This window comes from Punica granatum, chromosome 8, assembly GCF_007655135.1.
Source record: "Punica granatum isolate Tunisia-2019 chromosome 8, ASM765513v2, whole genome shotgun sequence".
NCBI classification, from domain to species: Eukaryota; Viridiplantae; Streptophyta; class Magnoliopsida; order Myrtales; family Lythraceae; genus Punica; species Punica granatum.
In genome coordinates this window covers 8313876-8334263 of record NC_045134.1, presented here as the reverse complement: position 1 = coordinate 8334263, position 20388 = coordinate 8313876, and the positions used below count along the sequence as shown (strand labels likewise).

The 20388-nt window shown below is 38.1% G+C and overlaps 2 protein-coding genes across 3 annotated transcripts; both read left to right on the top strand.

Annotated features, from left to right (window-relative positions):
* Window positions 1-736: 736 nt before the first annotated feature.
* Window positions 737-12357, top strand: LOC116188091 (CHD3-type chromatin-remodeling factor PICKLE). The gene is made up of 31 exons (XM_031517229.1): window positions 737-892; window positions 1942-2091; window positions 2249-2389; window positions 2487-2641; window positions 2841-3002; window positions 3096-3343; window positions 3798-3893; window positions 4297-4433; window positions 4518-4727; window positions 4815-4922; window positions 5063-5113; window positions 5191-5290; window positions 5461-5603; window positions 5870-5973; window positions 6066-6204; window positions 6432-6601; window positions 7736-7802; window positions 7902-8024; window positions 8428-8537; window positions 8642-8723; window positions 8876-9073; window positions 9170-9320; window positions 9407-9512; window positions 9595-9669; window positions 9786-9847; window positions 9931-10007; window positions 10517-10647; window positions 10786-11173; window positions 11332-11461; window positions 11573-11646; window positions 11829-12357. Exons 2-31 carry the CDS (start codon window positions 1945-1947, stop codon window positions 12147-12149), a joined length of 4206 nt encoding a protein of 1401 aa, XP_031373089.1. The 5' UTR covers window positions 737-892; window positions 1942-1944; the 3' UTR covers window positions 12150-12357.
* A 5860-nt stretch (window positions 12358-18217) lies between these two features.
* Window positions 18218-20262, top strand: LOC116187094 (brassinosteroid-related acyltransferase 1). Of its 2 annotated transcripts, none has more exons than XM_031515690.1 (3): window positions 18218-18736; window positions 18867-19325; window positions 19462-20262. In XM_031515690.1, the coding sequence occupies exons 1-3, from the start codon at window positions 18281-18283 to the stop codon at window positions 19963-19965; spliced, it is 1419 nt and encodes a 472-aa protein (XP_031371550.1). In that variant the 5' UTR covers window positions 18218-18280; the 3' UTR covers window positions 19966-20262. The 2 variants fall into 2 exon arrangements, with proteins under 2 accessions (XP_031371550.1, XP_031371549.1); XM_031515689.1 differs by having other exon boundaries at window positions 18858-19325.
* The last annotated feature ends 126 nt before the right edge of the window (window positions 20263-20388 follow it).

The window sequence follows — 20388 nt, the reverse complement described above, 5'->3', positions numbered from 1 at the left end:
CTAATTTTAAAGTCATTATATGCATTTCATATTTAGTTAGTAAACCGGTACGAAGCAGAATACCATCTTTCATGTTTTAGCAATACTCAAAACTTGCTTGAAACAAGCAATTTTAAGAACAACATAATCGCGATAAATCAATTAAACTATATGCAACACTGCAACAAACATCTAATGATTAATTATATAAGTAAACCTAATCTCATATAGTTTAAACTAAATTTAAACATGGCTTGGTTGAAAGATACTACTCGTCTTCCACATTAAACTCGTGAATACTAGCTCAGTGTGATGTCATATGTGTTCCGATTTCTTATAAAATATATTAAAAAATAATTTTTTTTCGCAATTTTCACTTACCAACTAAAGTATTTCTCTAATTTAAATAGTGCATACTTATCATCTCTCAACCTGTATAATAATTTTTTAGTATTTCACCAGTTGCCATATCTAAAATAACGGTTTAACAACCTTCCGTCTCAAAGTGTAATCTAATTTTAGAAATGTTCGGCAAATCGACATAACAGTCCTCCATGGATGGCTTGTGGATTCATCACGGTCCATGCTTTCTAGAGATCCTTTTCATGTATTATTGTGTATATATATCGAGCCTCTTAAAGCATCTCACTGAAAAATAAATTTTTTCGCAATTACCAAAAAAGTTAGATTTTTTTTTCCCGGTAGATAGATAAAAATAAATAAAAAAAAAGAAAAAGAAAATATCGTCATTTGTCAAACATATTTCACTTCCTTTGTTACCTCTCTCTCTCTCTCTCCTGTCTCTCTTGTGCTCTTTACTTTCTCTGCTGCCCTCTCCGGACTCTCTGAGTCTGCGAGCGTTCGTTCCGACAAACTTCAGAGACTCTTGGGTTTCTCAGATCCGCTCTTCCATGTAATTTCCTCTCTCTCACTCCCTTTCTCGTGTCTGTGATTGCTCATACATGAGAAATTTTCATGGTACACGGTCGAAAATTCTCCGCCTGCCCATTAAATTTTCACCTTTATTTGCCTGTGCATCTTCACGTGTTTCACCTCTGAATTGTGAGAATGCTCGTTGGATTAGATAGTTTCTTGGTCGTTTCATTTCACGGGCACACGGGCATTGTTTTTCTTGCATGAATTTCAGCTCCTCATCAAGAATTGCCAAATGGCTGTAGTTTTTCTTGGCAGTTCTTTATGAAGAATTTCGCAGTGTTTCTGTTCTTCCTGCTTGAATGAGCATCGTTAACTGGTTCTGGGGAAAACATAGGTTCTGTGTTGTTTTTAAATTTGAGCTCTTTCTTTAATTTGGGTTTTGTGCGTTTAGGGATTAGGGATACTGATATTGTTCCATTTTTTGGATCGACTTTTGCACGACTGGTCAAATTATTGATTCAAATTTTAAATCTTTTCGGTTGCTTGAGCTGGGTTTTGATGATTGATTTGGAAGTAAGAACCTGCAGTTGAGTATTTGATTTGAGGAAGCGGTCTTCTGATTGCAAGTTCTCCCTAATAATTGCCAACCCCAAGATGTTGAGAGTCTAACGGCATGAACACGTCGAAGCCATGCCTGGAAATGGTGAAATATATAGGCATCCAAATCCGTTTCGTGAAACTGTATTTGAGATCTGAAATAATTGTCAAGAAGGAAACGATTGAATTGAAATCTTATTTTTCATGATATATTTTTCTGGTATATTTGTGATGATGCATCGAACATTGTTTTGTGTTGTTGATTGGTTTTCTCCACTTATATAGATTGCTTAAAACAAGAGAAGGTTAATAGGTTAAAGTCTGATTGATTGCCTAGGGTTAGTGACTGCTGGTTTTCGGGCATTAATCTGGTCTCCTGGCTTTGTTCTTATTCATCTGGTTGTTTGCTGCAATCCCATACTCTTGCAGAATGCATATGCTGTTCATTTTGTCCAGTCAACTGAAAGCACATTATTTCTCTTCTTGCAGAAGATGAGTAGCTTGGTTGAGAGGCTTCGTGCCCGATCAGATCGAAGACCAGTTTATAATCTTGATGACTCGGATGATGATGGAGATTTTGTGTCTGGAAAGCCCAGATCGGGGCTAGATAAGATAGAGAAGATTGTGAGGGATGATGCGGTATGTTTTTGAAATATACAATATTTTGGTCGTTCTATGTACTTTTTGATAGTCTTCTTTAATGTAGTAGAGTGTCGACCTTGTCTTATTTACGAATTTTACTCATTTCATCTTTTGGTTATGATGTCTCCTTATAATTGATGATTGATAATAACAGAAGGAAAATGCATGTCAAGCCTGTGGAGAAGAAAATGGAACCCTTTTGAGCTGTGAGACGTGTAACTACTCTTTCCATCCAAAATGTTTACTTCCGCCACTAAAAGCTCCTTTCCCTAGCAACTGGAGATGCCCAGAATGTGTATGACTCAATTCTCCTCTCTTGATCTTCCATGTTTTCCCCATACTTAGAACTATATAATTGCTGAAATTGAAAACTTTTATATTTCATTCTGCAGGTTAGCCCCTTGAACGATATTGAGAAGATATTAGATTGTGAGATGCGCCCTACTGCTGCAGATGACAGTGATGCATCTAAGTTGGGCTCAAAGCAAATCTTTGTTAAACAATACCTTGTCAAGTGGAAAGGATTATCGTATCTCCACTGCACCTGGTAGCCTATTAACTCCAATTTTTACATGCATATGGAGATAAGCCTTCATTCGTGTTTTCATTGATTATTCAATCATTTCTTTCAAGTATTGATGCATCTATTGTTATTTTCACTTTTTGTGCTTTTTAGATGGTTTGCCAGTGCTGAATTTAGCTTCTATTCATATAATCTGAAGTTACATATGAATGATTATGTGCAGGGTGCCTGAAAAGGAGTTTGTGAAAGCCTTCAAGTCAAATCCGCGCTTGAAGACAAAAGTAAACAACTTCCATAAACAAATGGGATCAAACAACAACTCTGAAGAGGATTATGTTGCCATACGACCCGAATGGACTACAGTTGATCGGATAATTGCCAGCAGGTCCAATAATCTGAAAACATATTATACTATTGTGTAACCACTTTTCATTATTAGATTTGAGTTATCTGATGACTTTTTGGCCTAATTGTGCAGGAGATACGATGATGAGAAGGAATACTTTGTAAAGTGGAAGGAACTTTCATATGATGAATGTTACTGGGAATATGAGTCAGATATTTCTGCATTTCAGCCAGAAATCGAGAGATTCCATGCTATTCAGTCTAGGTCTCACAGACAACCTGTTGCGAAACAGAAGAGCAGTCTTAAAGATTCTACTGATTATAAGAAGAAACAGAAGGAATTCTACCACTATGAGCAGAGCCCTGAATTCCTACCAGGAGGTACGTTGCTTTTTGTCAATTTTCAGATTTAATTGGAGTTGTTTTTAGAACCACAAAGAGGACATTGCTGAGGGATCTGTTTGAAAAAGTTTTATAAACAGCTGAATCGAATTGTCAACATGATACCATGGCTTCACTGAGCTGTATTGGAATATTTGGAGTATTGATGACGAGTTATTTATCTCATAGATATTCTACTTTGAAATGAGTTACAAAACATTATAGTTTTTATAATCCAGTTATTGCAAAATTCGAAGTTACACTCTGCTGAAGAGAAATTTGTATCTTTAGAATAAGACTGAGAATCACTGTCCCAAACTCCTGAGTAAAGCTGGACTCCGGTCATCTTTTGATGAACACTTTCAGACAGTGCATGATGTTTGTTCTCTGGTGCTTCTGCGTACATTTTCTTACAATTTTTTTTTCTGTGTATTGCTTTTTGGTGTTGATGTAGGCTCATTGCATCCTTATCAGCTGGAAGGGCTGAATTTTTTACGGTTCTCCTGGTCTAAGCAGACGCATGTGATACTTGCTGATGAGATGGGACTTGGTAAGATTTGTGACATGAATGTTTTTCTCTCATGTGCTGGACAAGTTGAAAATTCGAGCCCTAGTGGAAGTTCGGACTAGAAAAACTGTGAATAGCTTTCTTTTCTGGTTCATTATGAAACACTGGCCTAAACTTGCTTCTTGGTGGAAAAATTCAGACTTTCGCTCTAAATTCTCGGGACTAATAACTTGCCTAGAATTTTACACTGCTGTTATTTATTGATCAACAATTACAGTCGTTATTTGAGTTTAGTTAAAAATTGTAGAGACTCATGTGCTTTGACATGGTTGAATCAGAGAATCGTCCAACTTCTGTCCATGATGGTTCAGTGAACTCTCCAATTTTTGGAACACTACACCAGACTTGCATTTTTGTTAACTTGGGGGGTTGTGCTTGGTTGCAGGCAAAACTATACAGAGTATAGCTTTTCTAGCATCACTTTTTGAAGAGAGTCTCTATCCACATTTAGTTGTAGCTCCCCTTTCAACGCTGCGGAACTGGGAGCGCGAATTCGCAACGTGGGCCCCTCATATGAATGTGGTATGTAGACTGATAAGTATTGAACATACTGATATTTGGGAAGTATAAGCTAGAATTACTTGTTGATAAATCTATATGCTTCAGGTTATGTATGTTGGATCTGCCAATGCTCGTACTATCATAAGAGAGCACGAATTTTACTACCCTAAATCCAAGAACATCAAGAAGAAAAAATCAGGCCAGAGTTATAGTGAAAGCAAGCAAGAGAGGATCAAATTTGATGTCCTTCTAACATCGTATGAGATGATTAATTTGGACACAGCTTCACTAAAACCAATAGAGTGGGAATGCATGGTAAGATTCTATTGGTTTGGTTGAATAAAATATCTTTTTTTGAATATTCGTGATGATAATGGCGCTCAGGAGGACTTCTGCATTTAGATTGTGGATGAAGGTCATAGATTGAAAAACAAGGATTCCAAATTATTTTCATCGCTGAAGCAGTACTCAAGCAGACATAGAGTGCTGTTGACTGGAACTCCTCTGCAGGTACACTGCAAGATGTTGATCGTTATAATAAATATCTTTTTATTCCCCGAAGAGCAATGTCTTTTGAATGTGTGGCTATATATGGTTCCAATTTGTCTGTTGCAAGCTTACTGACAGCTGCTAACTTGGCTTATTTTCAGAACAATCTAGATGAGCTCTTCATGCTTATGCATTTTCTTGATGCTGGCAAGGTTTGTATTGGCGATTACTTTACAATCATGAGAAATTCTGGAACAGTTTAGTTAGATTGAATTTTTTCTTCTGGCAGTTTGGAAGTTTAGAAGAGTTTCAGGAGGAATTTAGGGATATTAATCAAGAGGAGCAGATCTCAAGACTTCATAAGATGCTCGCCCCACATCTTCTAAGGAGTATGCTTCTAAAACTATTGATGCCCTATACTTACTTTTCCTGTCTTGAAGTACTTGGATTTATCTCCTTTATGATTGGAAAGTTCTTGTGATGTTTGTTAATAAACATTATAAAACTTTATGATACTTGCTTATAACTTGTGATGAACATTTATAATGTTGGATTGCAGGGGTAAAGAAAGATGTTATGAAGGAGCTCCCTCCTAAGAAAGAACTCATTTTACGTGTGGACTTAAGCAGCAAACAGAAAGAATACTACAAAGCTATTCTTACTCGTAACTATCAACTGCTAACACGCCGCGGTGGTGCTCAGGTAATATTTGGGTGAACCTATTAATTGCCTTGACCGTGTAAGGAACATCTGATAGTCCCAGGGTGGCTAATTTTCTCTTTGTAAGTGCAAGCTTTTCTAATTATTAGCTGCCCCTATCAGAGTTTTCACAAAAGGTTTAAGGTGATCGTACTAGCAGTGATTGTTCCTAAAAGGTGAAACCATTTAGGGCCCTTGTAATGGTGCCTGTAGCTAAATTATTTGCATATGTTAAACAAGTGGTACTTACTCAAATTTTTGGGGAGCAGATATCTCTTATCAATGTGGTCATGGAATTGCGGAAGCTCTGCTGCCACCCTTACATGCTTGAAGGGGTTGAGCCTGAGATAGAAGATCCAAGTGAATCCTTAAAGTATTAATCACTCCTTGAGTCTTTTCTTTTCTTCTCTCATGTCTATGAGAATAATTGGCTGAGTTACCTATTTCCGGCTTCTATTTTGGCAGACAACTCTTGGAGACATCGGGGAAAATGCAATTGTTGGACAAAATGATGGTGAAGCTCAAAGCCCAAGGGCACAGGGTTCTCTTATACTCGCAATTTCAGCACATGCTTGACCTACTGGAGGACTACTGCTCTCACAAGGTATCAAATCACATTTGATATGATGGAACATGATGAAATGAAGGGAAATCAACAACATATAGTGCTCTAGTTTATATGGTTGTTCCACTTCCAAACATTTTTTGTTTCTTTGTACCGAACATGTGATCACACTATTCTCTAGATTTCACACATTTTGAGCTTTTGAATGGGATAGAATGATCTTGTACCTTGATTTTATAATCGCTTACGTCATATCTCCTCTTCAGAGATGGTCATATGAAAGGATAGATGGTAAGGTGGGTGGAGCAGAGAGACAAATACGGATTGACCGGTTTAATGCGAAGAACTCCTCAAGGTTCTGTTTTCTTCTTTCTACGAGGGCTGGAGGTTTGGGGATAAACCTTGCCACTGCCGATACTGTGATTATATATGACAGGTGACTATAAACTCGTTTATTTATTCAGCAGCACCATTTATTTCCTGAATACTTGGAAATTTAGGTGTCGGCTGAATGCTTTAGAATCTTAGTGGTATCAGGATGCATAGTGTAATTCAATAGTTGGTTTGACTAATGTGCTGTAACTTTATTGAGTCAATGAAAAAATTCCAAAGAGAAAATGGAAGAAGCTACCAACTAGGCTTTTGAACTGGAATATGGTTTTATGAATAGTTCTACCTTCCTCAGGATAAAAAGGTATAAATTCTTTACATCATTTTTGCTGATGGTTATCGCTGAGATATCTTTATGATAGGGTATGATTTGCCCTTCCGATCGCATTGTCAGCAATTCTATGAATAACTGGGACTTTAATTTTTGCATTTAATTGAGGAAAATCTAGGATTTACTTGAAATTTAATACAAACTTGCGAATAGCTGGTAAATCTGGAGGAGGATTGTGTTAAAAGGTTTTAATGAAACTTATAATGTCAACGAATAATGTAAAAGGAATAGTATTTAATTCTCTTGTTTTTTCTCCTCTCGGAATTCTTTGGGAATATCTAGATATAGCTCTCTGTTCCGCACCTTTTGCGCTTCCAAATATTAAATTGCATCGAAGAACCTGCCAATTCCTTTCGTTTCTTTGAGATTTTTGCATTTTCCCCTGTTTGGCTATGTAATAATACCTGGCAGTATATAAATATGGTAGAGGTTGTTCCAGAACCATATACCAGAGAAATAAAATATACCGTCATTCAATTCTCCCAGCAAACTATTTTCCAAGATAAGAATTTTCATTAAAATTTGCTTCTTGAAGTAGACTTTTGATTTCGTCCTAATACTCCTTCAGCATCAGTCGGTGCATGTGTACGTTCAAGAGTAAGTGCTTATTTGTTAGATTTGGGCTTAATAGTTGGTCGAATTTCTTTTCCCTTCCGGTACCCTGTGAAATTTCATATGCTAGGGATTTTAGGTTTAGTTGCATCACAGGCGTATTAGGATTTACATGTTAGGTACTTTAAATAGGAGTCCTTTATATTTTTGCTAAAAGGCAGCTCTCCCCGTATTGATGGATAGTTATTTTCAATAGTTTTATCTTATATTTGGATCTTTTTCTTATCCATTTTACAGTGATTGGAATCCTCATGCCGATCTCCAAGCAATGGCCCGGGCCCATCGTCTTGGCCAAACTAACAAGGTAACTCTCACGAGTTTTGTGCTCTTTCCTTTCTCCTTCTCTTTCACGTTTCCTTATAATATGCATCTTGATGCACCTTTTCTCCTTTCCGTGTTACAGGTGATGATCTATAGATTGATAACAAGAGGAACAATTGAAGAGCGGATGATGCAAATGACGAAGAAAAAGATGGTATTGGAGCATCTCGTCGTTGGCAGGCTAAAGGCGCAGAACATTAATCAGGTACTTTAACTTTGATGTCTAGGTTAAAGTCTTTAAAATATTTGACCTTTCCCCAAAATAAAGCTAAAAGATTTCTGAAATTAGAGTGGTGTTTGGACACTGCATTTATCTATCTATCATAATCTCAATAAAGATTAGGTGGTTAAACATGTATATCTATTCCATTGAGAAGGTTAGACTTTCTGGGGTATCTCATCTTCAGAAAGGTATTGAAGATTGAGGGAGATTTGAGTAGAAATATCTTAAAAGGACCCCTGCATTTATGGATCTTGCGATCATAAATTGAGCACAACGAGGAAAAAAAAATGCTAACTAATCGATCCTCTGTGATTGAATTAGTGAAGGAGCCATTCTTCTGATGGGAAATTCTAAAAACTCTGATTCTTTCATTGTTTCACCACAGGAAGAATTAGATGATATTATAAGATACGGGTCGAAGGAGCTATTTGCTGATGAAAATGATGAAGCTGGAAAGTCCCGTCAAATACACTACGATGAGGCTGCGATAGATCGGTACTGCCCAGAAACTCTCAATTGACATTTTCCCAGGGTGATCATGATTTTTATTTTCCAGATCTGAAAGGTAGTATTGCCCTCATTTCTGCTCTTTCATTCAGACTACTTGACCGGGACCAAATAGACCCTGAAGAAACAACAGTTGATGATGAGGAGGATGAGAGTTTTTTGAAGGCTTTCAAGGTTCACCTCCATTTGACTATTCTACGAGGAGCATTTTCCATTATCTTTATACACTTTCCCCTATTTATAGTCATCGTCGTCATTTTTATTGCCCTTTTGCTATTTACACTATTATCCTGACCATTGCTTCATTTACGATTTTCGAATCTTAGGTGGCTAATTTTGAATATATTGACGAAGCTGAGGCCGCAGCTGAAGAAGAAGCACAGAAGGCAGCTGAGGAGAGCAAATCTACCCCGGTCAATACAGATAAATCAAGTTATTGGGAAGAGTTGTTGAAAGATAGATACGAAGAGCATAAAACTGAAGAGTTTAATGCCCTGGGTAAAGGAAAGAGGAGCCGAAAACAGGTCTGTAATTACTTCCTTGGTAATGAGAAAAAGCATATCTATTTTCTTTTTATTATTTCCAAGTGCTGAACAATTTCTCTTTCAACTTCTTTCTAGATGGTCTCTGTCGAAGATGATGACCTCGCTGGCCTCGAAGATGTGAGTTCAGACAATGAGGACGATAACTATGAGGCCGAGTTATCTGATGGTGAAGCTGCTGCGCCTGGTCCTCAACCTGGAAAGAGGCCTTACAGGAAGAGAGCTCGAGGTTTTTTTCTCTTCTTCCTCGCTTAATTTTTTCTCCCCTTCTCTATTATAATTCACTCGTTCACCTGATAATGATTGTTTATGCAGTTGAAAGTGGAGAGCCGCACCCTCTAATGGAAGGCGAAGGACGATCCTTCCGAGTACTGGGCTTCAATCAGAATCAGAGGGCAGCCTTCGTACAAATTCTGATGAGGTCATTATTGTTATTAGACATATGATACTTTATTTCTTAATTTAGTGATATTGCTGGACTGATCTTTCGAGATTTACTTCAGATTTGGGGTTGGGGATTATGACTGGAAGGAGTTTGTTCCTCGCCTAAAGCAGAAGACCTATGAAGAAATAAGAAAGTACTTAATCAATCCCTTTTCTTTTTCAATTTCTGTTCTTGTTAGGATAGCATTTTCTGATGCTTATATTGTTCTTACCTTAACATATATCACCTAATACGTGTTATGTCTTGCAGTTATGGGGTACTCTTCTTGACCCACATCTCTGAGGATTTGACCGACTCCCCAAACTTCTCAGGTAGTAAGAGTTTCATAGCCAGAGGATTACTTTTCTCGCTTAATGTGTTTGATCTATTCTAATTTTGCCATCTTGAATTGCAGATGGTGTGCCAAAAGAAGGCCTCAGAATCCAGGATGTTCTCGTCCGAATTGCAACCCTAATGCTGATTAGGGATAAAGTAATTTTCTCAACTCTAAAATGCTATATCGGATATTCATCATGAAATTTTCTATGAGAGATTTTTCTTGTGGCAGAAATCCCTATCTTGTTTGCATTGAGGGTTATGGAGGGTTATGAAGGGATGGGTTATGGAGGGATTGTAATAACCCATGTTTGGCTTCTAAAATTTTTACAAGGGGGATGGTTAAGGAGGGATAACTAATTCCACCATAACCCTTCATAACCTTTATATCTTAATCCCACCAATTTGGGGTGTTATGGAGGGATAAAAAGATCAACCATTGAAATAACATTATAAAAATAATCAATGGTCAAGATCTTTTCCAAATTTTCTCACCATCCCACCCCACCCTCTAATGAAGTTTATCCAAACATAGGTTGGAGAATTAAAGAATCCCTTCATAACCCACCCCACCCACCCCTCTATAACCTTTCATACGATGCTATCCAAACAAATAGAAGAGTGCATCCATCCTCATATATGATATGCCTTTTTCATTGTCGTAGGTGAAGTGGGCAGCAGAGAATACCCGGGTCCCACTTTTCACTGAGGACATAGTGTTCCGCTACCCGGGACTGAAGGGTGGCAGATTCTGGAAGGAGGAACACGACAGAATGTTGCTCCGTGCTGTGCTAAAGTATGCTTTCTTGTTAGAATTAATTCAAAATTTTAACGTATTTGTAATAGATTAATACCAAGATTTGAAATTCCCCTCTATATTACTAGATGGCTATTTTCGTCATATTGCTTATTGAATTTATATTTCAAATTTCAGACATGGGTATGGGAGATGGCAAGCGATAGTGGATGACAAGGAGCTGAGGTTCCAAGAGCTCATCTGCCAAGAGCTGAACCTCCCCGTCATAAATCTGCCTATCCAGGGGCAGTCGAGCTCTCAGGGGCAAAATGGTCCCAGCACGAGCAACGCCGAACCATCTGGAACCCCGTCAACGGGAAATGGGAGTGGGAGCAATTCGGTCGCCCCTGTCGATGGGGCACCTGGTTCATCTGAAGCTGCTGCCAACCCCGGGCAGCAAGTGTATCATGACTCTGCAGTTCTATATCATTACAGGGATATGCAGAGAAGGCAGGTGGAGTTCATCAAGAAGAGGGTGCTTCTGCTTGAGAAAGGGCTCAATGCAGAGTACCAGAAAGTGTACTTTGTAAGTTGATAAGAACTCTAGCTTTTAATATCAGCCGCAGCATTTATATCGACAAAACAAAATGGTTACAAGTAATGAAATAACAAACATGTAGATTCCATTGTTTCACTAGCAACTTTTAGCGAAATTGACTGCCTTGGCTTCTGAATTGATCCCAGGGGGAAGCAAGACCCAATGAGGTGGGAGCGGAGGAACCTGAGAATGAACAGAAGTTCACGGAAGAGCCAGCTCCAGGTCCTGCTGAAATGGAAACGCTGGTGGCAGAACTGCCGCAAATAGAACCAATTGGTGAGTGAAAGGGGGAAAAGAAAAAAGTTCAAAATGATAAAACAAAATATACAGTCACCATTCCCGTCTCTTAGAGAAGTGTGATCTTAATCAAATGTTCTGCTGGTGCAGCTCCTGAAGAAATCAGAGCTGCATCTTGTGACGACGACCCTGATCGGGGAGAGCTGGCACGGCTCTACAATTCGGTGAGTCATCAGAATTACTTTCTGCTGAATAATCTTGCTTCGGATCACATTTATTAGAGCTTTCTTGAAAGAAACTTTCGGTGGAAGTAGGACCAACAGCATGTAATATTTTCAGTTGCGTGTGAGAGAGCATTAGCTTTGACAACTGCTTATATGCTGAGCCATTTTTTTGGTCATATCAGATGTGCAGGGTCGTAGAGGAAAACGCACAGGAGTCAGTGCAGGCAGCAGTCATCAATGCTCCTCCAAGCCACAAGCTGCGGAAGAACCTCCTTCCCCTAGAGCACGTATTCGAGGATGTGAATCGCATCCTCACCCCTACCAAGAGGGACCCACCCACTGGTCCCTCAGCAGCTGGAGGACCTGCTGATGCAGCCACCACTGAGCCTCCAACTGCAGCAGGAGTTGGCGAGAGTGATGGGCATGGAGTGAAGGAGGAAGAAGGAGCCGCCCCCAATGGCACCTCCGAGAAGTCGGAGAGAGTCATTGTCTTGGACGATTGATGACTGAAGAGACGCCATAGGCTCGAGGATGCAACATTCTCGGAGTAGTTACAGTACTAGTCAATCGTCCTCAATTGTAATACTCATTATAGGAACATCAGGTTAGATCATAGGAAATGAGTATACAGCAATGAGCAAAACTAGAGATAGTGCTAACTTGAAAGCTGCAGAAATTCAATGAAAGATAAGATGGTTTCTTTTGGTCTCATATCTTTGACTGACTGCACAGGTGAAATGTGCTTCTCCAATATGAGAAACTAACCATGACTTAAACCCTCGGCTCTCGAGCAGGTTTATAGCTAGAATCCTGTTCTGCGGGACCTAGAAAAGCCAGTGATCGCATTCGACTTTAAGCTTGAACGATGAATTTGAGCTCGACTGCATACATGATTCCAAGCTTGTGTGAGGTGAAATATAACTTTTATGAAGTAAAATCTTCTTCGAGAAACAAAACCCGAACTCAAGTCTTTCTTTGTGTGTTATTAACACTTATTAATGGGTACATCATCACTGATGTACTGCATTATCATATGGATCGATATGATCCGGTATGACAGGCTAGGACATGTTTCATTTCTCGGGCCCGTTCTTTTACTTAGGTACATCCTCCTATACAAACCAACAATCAATCACCACCTTCGCTCCATCCTCATATTGGCATTGCATGGAGCTGTTTACTGTCCATCATGATGTCAGGGGGACATGACAGATGAATAAAAGAGGGCTAAATTTCTGCTGAGCTTCAATCTCATTTTTCTGGAATTTGGAAAAGCAGCTCATGACTTTTCCACAAATGCCAAAGCCTATAAATATGCCTACCCCTCTAGTTTGTTCCCTCCACCTTCTGCATGTCACATGCAAATGATACACATCAACTCAATATGAAATGACATGAAGATGAAGATGATAAGAAGAAGCCCATCTGTTCTCTCTTATCTTGTTCTTTGAACCATTTACTGTCAATTCCCCTTCTAGCTGTCAACGTTTTCGATTAGACTGAGAATCATTCTGATGAAAATCGACTTCTTTGTCTTCAGAAACGTCCATCTTCCCCACTGTCCACATTGAACTTTTCTATGGCATGCTAGGTGGTGACGAGTGATGGATGGATGGATGGAGGGATCGTTATTCTCTTATGATTATCGAGAAACCCCATAATAAAACAAATCAAGACGGAAGCATATTCAGAGAGCCTTGTCCTTGGATTGATGATGAATGATTCTACATGGCAAAAGAATCATCAGGACAACAATTAAGTAACAGAGGGAGAGAGCCACACAATTTTTCCTGTCAGTAAAATTGTTGAGGTGTCCCCCTACAACTGTAGAATAGTCTAAAAACTCAATGATAGTCTCCGGCCTTCAAAGTGTTATCTCTGAGTAACCACATGATACGATACAATTGACAAACTGCACTATCACTAGAGATATATTAGTTGTAGTTCGAGGCTTCCAAACGAACTAGAAGCGTGTCATAGTCAGGATGAAGCCAACCAACGCTGGAGCAGGGATACCCCGTTTCATCGAAAATGTGTAATAGAAAAATTTATATATTCCAGAAATATCAGTCGTCAGCCAATAACGAAATCCATAGGGGGGAGGGTAGGCATTCCTTTAATCTTGCTTTAATTTCTGTGAATGGAACGGCCGTGGTTAGTCACTTTTCGAGTTGAATGGAAGTGAAAGACAAGGCATGCATGAAACTAAAGAAACTCCACTGTTTTAACAAAAAGGAGATTCGTTGCTCTGTCTGTTGCTCTGATCCTATCCTATTCCTATTCCTATTCCTATTCCTATCCCTTTAATTTAAGAGACCATCATGCATGCATTTCTCCGAGTATATTATAACATTAGTTCATGTCCTCTCGATTCAATGGTCTAACACTATGCAAAGGATTATCTATGTCCTTTCGTATCCTCGAAACAACGGTGTACGAATTTTTATTTTTCAAATTAAAAGGTTATGATTTGATGTCAATCATTGTTGAGTCTTTGTGTACATATATGGTATCACTATGCAGTTTGAAATGACGTTGAAATCAATAAGGTCTTAGTGATTCATTTTTAGGATAGCTAGCTCACTAGACAAAATTTTCCTTCACTTTTCCTTTCGTGGTTTCCGATACGTGATATATTAGTGCTTAATCGCGATTCCACCGGATAGTCATCATACATACAAGAACACAACTTGATAATTAATAAAACATTAGAAGCATCAGAAGGAGTTGTTTTGGGAAAATTGAGAAAATATTAGAACATGGTTATTGTTGTTACACATCAAACTGGTACAAGCAATTTCTAACAAAAAAAAAATCAAGTACAATATATATATATATATATATATAAATAATTTAGTGTTGTGGACTATATACTCAGCTCGATCATATATTTTGCCGAAAATTTTGTGAGGCCCGAAAATGAGGCAAATGCTGGGAAAGTGGGGACAGCAAAGGGACACCTTTCTGAGCTTCAAACTCACGCATGCTCTTTCCCCTCTACTCTTCCCTTCCCCAGCCCCTACTTAATTATATTCATTCACTCACTGGTTTTTCTTGTTTTCTTTTCTGATTGGGGAAAAGGAAAGGAAAAATCAGAAGGAAAAAGGAACATGACAACCTGTTTTTTTCTTAAAAAGTAAGAAGCCCAGTCATACATGTGGGCCTACGTCAGAAAGTGGGCCTTTGCATATTTGAGAGCTTGTCTTCTTCATGGGATGTGACAAATTTGCTTTTTCATCACTTCAATCATTCATCCTTACGTACTGGGAAGTGGAGATAGCTCACATTTAAGTACAAGGTAATGGTTGTGCAGATTGGCCGGCTAGACGAGCTATATTACTGGCTCTTCGGGAGCTCAGATTCCCAAAGCCAACCATTTAAGTACAAGCTAACCATTGTCACATATTAGTGTTATTCCCAACAAATCATATCACTTGTTATTAGGAGAATTTGCGTTTAAAGGCACATTTAGCTTTGCTCTTGGATTAAAAAATGTGAGTTCAATGGTGTAATACGGTTGTAACATAAGTTCCAAAGGATAATATATTTTTTTTAATTCCGGATTGAAAATTAATTCAGTTTGCACCTGCGAAATTTGCTGTCAAAACATAGTTCAATCCAGATTTATTCATGTTAAGTTTTATCTGAGACACATTAAAGCATGTAAAACCTTAACAAAAAATATGATCCATCATAATTCAATCGATCATGTTTTTACTTTTGATGCCCATGGAATCATGTTAGATATAGAGATGTCATTCAATGCAAAAATGCTAATCATGTAATCAATTTATATACTGGCGCTGCTCTTTAACTTGATATTACTAACCGCGCGAGTTCGAGAATTAATCCTTTTGGATTCTTATCCAAAAAAATCCTTCTGGCTTGGTCCAAACAACTGTTCCAAAATAATGGAAAGACAAGACACGTCCTTACTGGTTGGTTTGTTCTGCATGATAGGTCAGTTTGATATGGTCATTAATTAATTACTTAAAATCCGTCTATTCACATTCTCATTAATATCTATTGGTTTAATTTTCTGTTTCTTTCCTAAAAGACATCAAAATGCGCAAATTCCTGCCATGTCCCAACTCCCTCGTACTATGTACGAATATTAGTTCTTATTCATCGTTTTCTAATTATATAATTAACTCAATTAATATCATTCTTGTTGTCCAGGAACCAATAGAAAGCTCCCTTTGCCTTCGTACTTCATATGAATTAACTTCAGATCGGCACCTATTTATCATTTATCTTCTAATAAATTTTATTTTTTATGTCATGCGCAAGTTACGTAATTTTCTTCTAAAACCTTCATTTCTTATCATCGTCTTTCCGGAAAAGGAAAAGGTGAAAAAGAAAAAGATCTAGGAATGGAAAATTTTCAACCACATTTCAGCACCAAAAGACAAGGAGGAGAGGATACTGAAATATGAACTAATCAATCATTATAGAACTTAGAGAGAGAGAGAGAGAGAGAGAGAGTTTGGAAATGAATTACAATATAATATTAATAATATATAATCTTTGGGTGGCAAAAAAGTGGTAAATAAAATTTAAAATATTTCTCAAAAAAATAAAATAAGACAAATTAGATAATCAATCAATCATAAGCAATTATCAAGAACATTATATAAAAGCTAAAGAGGGAAACATGCTATTTCCATTTTAATAATCTTCAATTTTTTAAATTTAATTTTTTTTACTATTTAGCTAAACCATGACACTTAATTATTATACTAAAACTTGTAAATAAACATTAAACTTTTTTGTAGACTGAAAATTTTCCTTGATTTACAAAAGAATATATATTAAATATTTTCTTGAAATGTTCCTTTCTCACACTCGCTATTGAATCCAATAGAGTTGGCCAGTTGGTTGTTAAAGGTATGACTCCCATTGGGAAGTCCTAAGTTCAAGTCATGTGGCAGTCGTTAACTCATCAATCGTTATAAACGGTATTAACAAAAAGAGAGAAGGGGGATAGAAAAGGAAAATAATTAATCATTTCTAACATCTACTCATCCCGTGATCCGGAATTGCGGGATTCATTAGACAACTCTTGAGTAACTAATATTAAATACAAAATAATAATAATAATAAGTAAAAAATACTTTATGTAACTTCATTTAAAAAATGAAACTTTCTTTGAATTCATATGGAATAAAATTAGAAAATTATCGTAGTGAATCCATTTTATTGCAGTTTGTGGCCAGACTTACTTGTCCCGTGGACTTGCAGCGCGGACCGAGAGATTAGTCGAACGAAAGTTGAACACCCTCGTTATAAAAATATATATACATTTTCTTGAAATAATTAACATGGCTAGTGCATAGAACGCCACGGGAGACCCAGATTAGAGGTTCAAAGCTAAGACTGTTTGGAGGGAGTTGTTTTTTTTTTTTTTTCCCCTTTTTATGTTCCAATTTCATTCGTATAGAATAGAATATTTTTGCTAGCATCTTTCGATAATTTAAACAAGTTGTTCATGAATATCAAACAAATTACACTTCATTATTTTCTTCTACGCCCGCACACTACGTACGTTTTTCTTGTATCTAGTTACTATTGAATTTCATCATTCTTGGAAGTGTCTACGTACAGAAGAGAACAAAGATGTATGTAAAAAGTGAGTAGTTTTTCTTGATTCGGTGAAACGAGAATGTGCGTGATAATTTTGGAATTATATGGCAGAAAACGGTTGACCTATCCCCTGAGTTCAGGACGAAATGTCAGTAAAATGGGCCCACGAGGCCGACATGTGGGCCCAAGGGGCTATGTTCTTTTAGGCCCAATCATTGTTTTTTTATTTTAATTAATCTGCATTTTATTTTGATATACGACATGACAAGGAGCTTGAGTAGGCGATCTCAATGTCTATGGAACCAGTGCGATCCAGATCACTCATTCGGCGGCTAAAATAATTCTATAATATAAATGCAACTTCCTTTCTCTTGATAGACAGTGCCATGCAAAAGCAATCGCCGATTAAATTAATGGATAATGCGACTGCAAATGTTATATCTTTCATAAATTTTCAACTTAATTTACCTACCTAGCTAACCATTGTCACATGTCACGGGGCACTAGTTATGCTATGAGCATAAAACCAATGAATATCAGTTGCATGTTATGGTATATTGTTTTGACCTGGTACAAATGTCTGATCTCGCGTTGTTATTAAGATTTTTTGTATATATCTTTATGTTATTTAATTTCACAACATAACGAGGGTAAAGAACTATATATATATATATATGTCATGGCCTTCTACTATCTAGGTGAAGTTAAAGGAGAAGAAATTCATATATTTTGAGAAATAAATAGTAAATTATACCTTCAATTGAAGAGATTATTAAACTTTCACGTTAGCGTGTTAAAAGTATTTTCATGTATCAAACCTCAAGTTCGTGTCTCCTCACATACGCATTTGCCTCCGACAAGTTGAACCTTAATCATTATTATTTCAGCCCTATGTTTTGTACATAAAAGAAAGACTAATTAGTGGATTCTAGGATTAATCTAATTAACCACCTCTTCCCTTTATATATATTCACAAGCACTTCCCTCCTTTCCCTCACAATTAGAGAGACCAAAACACACAAGAGGGCAACAATTGGCAAGCTCCATTCTCATGGCTACCCAACACGGGAACCCTATGCCGAACACTGTTTCGATTGCGAGGACAGTCTCTGTACACCCGAAACCTACCATACAACCTCCTAGTAAGCTCCTCGAGCTCTCCAACCTAGACCGGCAGTGCCCAGCACTCATGTACCTGGTCTTCTTCTATACAAGTCCCCGAAGGTCGTCACTCGGTCACGTGTTTGATGGCCTGAAGAGTGGGTTGGAGGAGACGCTAAACGCCTGGTACCCGTCCGCTGGTAGGCTCAGGAGGGACCCGAAAGACGGAAACAAGCTCAACATACGGTGCAACAATGAAGGTGCAGTAATGGTTGAGGCTTCTACAAGAGTGAAGATCAAAGAGCTTGGAGAGCTCTCAGAGTATACTGAGTTCTTCGAGAACTTGGTGTACAAGCCTCCGTTAGCTGATGAGGACTTCTCGGGAATGCCTCTTGTCGTTGTTCAGGTGAGTACATTATCTGGGTTTTGCACATCGGTCGACTTCAAGATAAATAATACACTTCATTAAAGTGGAATCACCTTAAACATTAAAAGTAATGGAGGTTTGATATCAAAATGAATTTAAGTGTATGCAGGTGACTCGATTTGGATGTGGAGGCTTCTCCATAGGAATTGGAATAAGCCACTCATTATTCGATGGACCAGCAGCTTACAATTTTCTTAGCGCATGGTCTTCCAATTCGGCTGTTTCAAAAGAAAAGAAAGGTATAGAAGTCCCTTTGCCAGTCCATGACCGAGGAAAGTTGTTATTCTTTACCTCGCAAGCCCAAAGGGACAATCCTGCCTCAGGTAAGAAGAGTCCTAACCAAGCAACAACCAGGGCTACAGCCATAGATCATCTATATCAGTTGATCATGAGCACGGCCACAGACCCGAATGGTAGTCTGTCGAGCACGGGGTGTATGAGATTCGTTCACAAGACATTTCATTTGAGTGGAGAGGCCTTAGAAAGCTTGAAGAAGAGATGCATTAGTGAGAAGAAAGAAAGCTTCTCATGTTCATCATTTGAGGTGGTTGCAGCTCACATATGGAAGGTGGGATTCTTTTATGCAATTACATAGTAAATTTGTCGGATATTTCATCAATTTATTGTCGCTGATCATCTGAAATTTCCTATATGCATATACCCTTTTGTTTATGTTGATCATTTGCTAATGTCAAAATTTTCAGGCAAGGACCAAGGCTTTAGGAATAAAGAAGGAGACAATGGCGTGCCTCCAATTCCCCGTTGATGTGAGGAACAAAATGTCTCTGCCGCTTTCCAGGGGCTTCACTGGCAATGCTTACGTGCTAGCATCCGTCATGTTAACATGCAAAGAATTGGAACAGTCGAGCTATGAAGGCATAGCCAGGAAGATAAGGGCAGCCAAAAACTCAGTGAATGAGGAATACGTGAAGGCATACATTCAAGCACTCCAAGGTTCACAAGAAAATAATAGTCTGCCCCCTTTGAAAGAACTAACAATTGTGTCTGACTGGACGAGAATGCCCTTCCACAGAGTCGATTTTCTCGGTGAGGAGGCAGTTTATGTCTCTCCCCTTGTCCCTCCGGTACAACAAGTTGCTTGTTTGATGCAAAATCCTAGAGACAATAAGGGGATCGACATTAGAATTGGGTTGTTTCCGCATATCGTAGATGCTTTCTCGAGCTACTTAACGACTCTGGAGTCATAGAAATGTTTAGAAGCAGAAAGAGTGTTGGTGTTAGATGCTGATATGTCTCAGAAGCTGCTGTGTTAATTTTATCTTTATCGTTCTGCTTTATTAAGCAGTTGTGTTTATCTGCATTTAAGTCATTAGGTTGCACTATCTTTTACTGTTACTTTTAGTAGCTATTTTTAAGGTTTGTAGGACAGGTGTGCAGAATTATACTTTAGCGCAGTTTCTGTCCTGTCTCTCCTTTTATGTTTGTTCCTTGTACTCAAAACTCTGTTTTGCAGAGGGTGACTATACGTTTCCTCTCTTCCTTCACCTCTCTCTCTATCTCTCTATCCTTTTGTGGGCGTGTAAGTGAGTTTGCTGCAGAAACAGTAAAATTAAAGAACAAAGAGCAATTGTAGATTGATACATTCCGAGGAATAAACCATCGAGGGATGA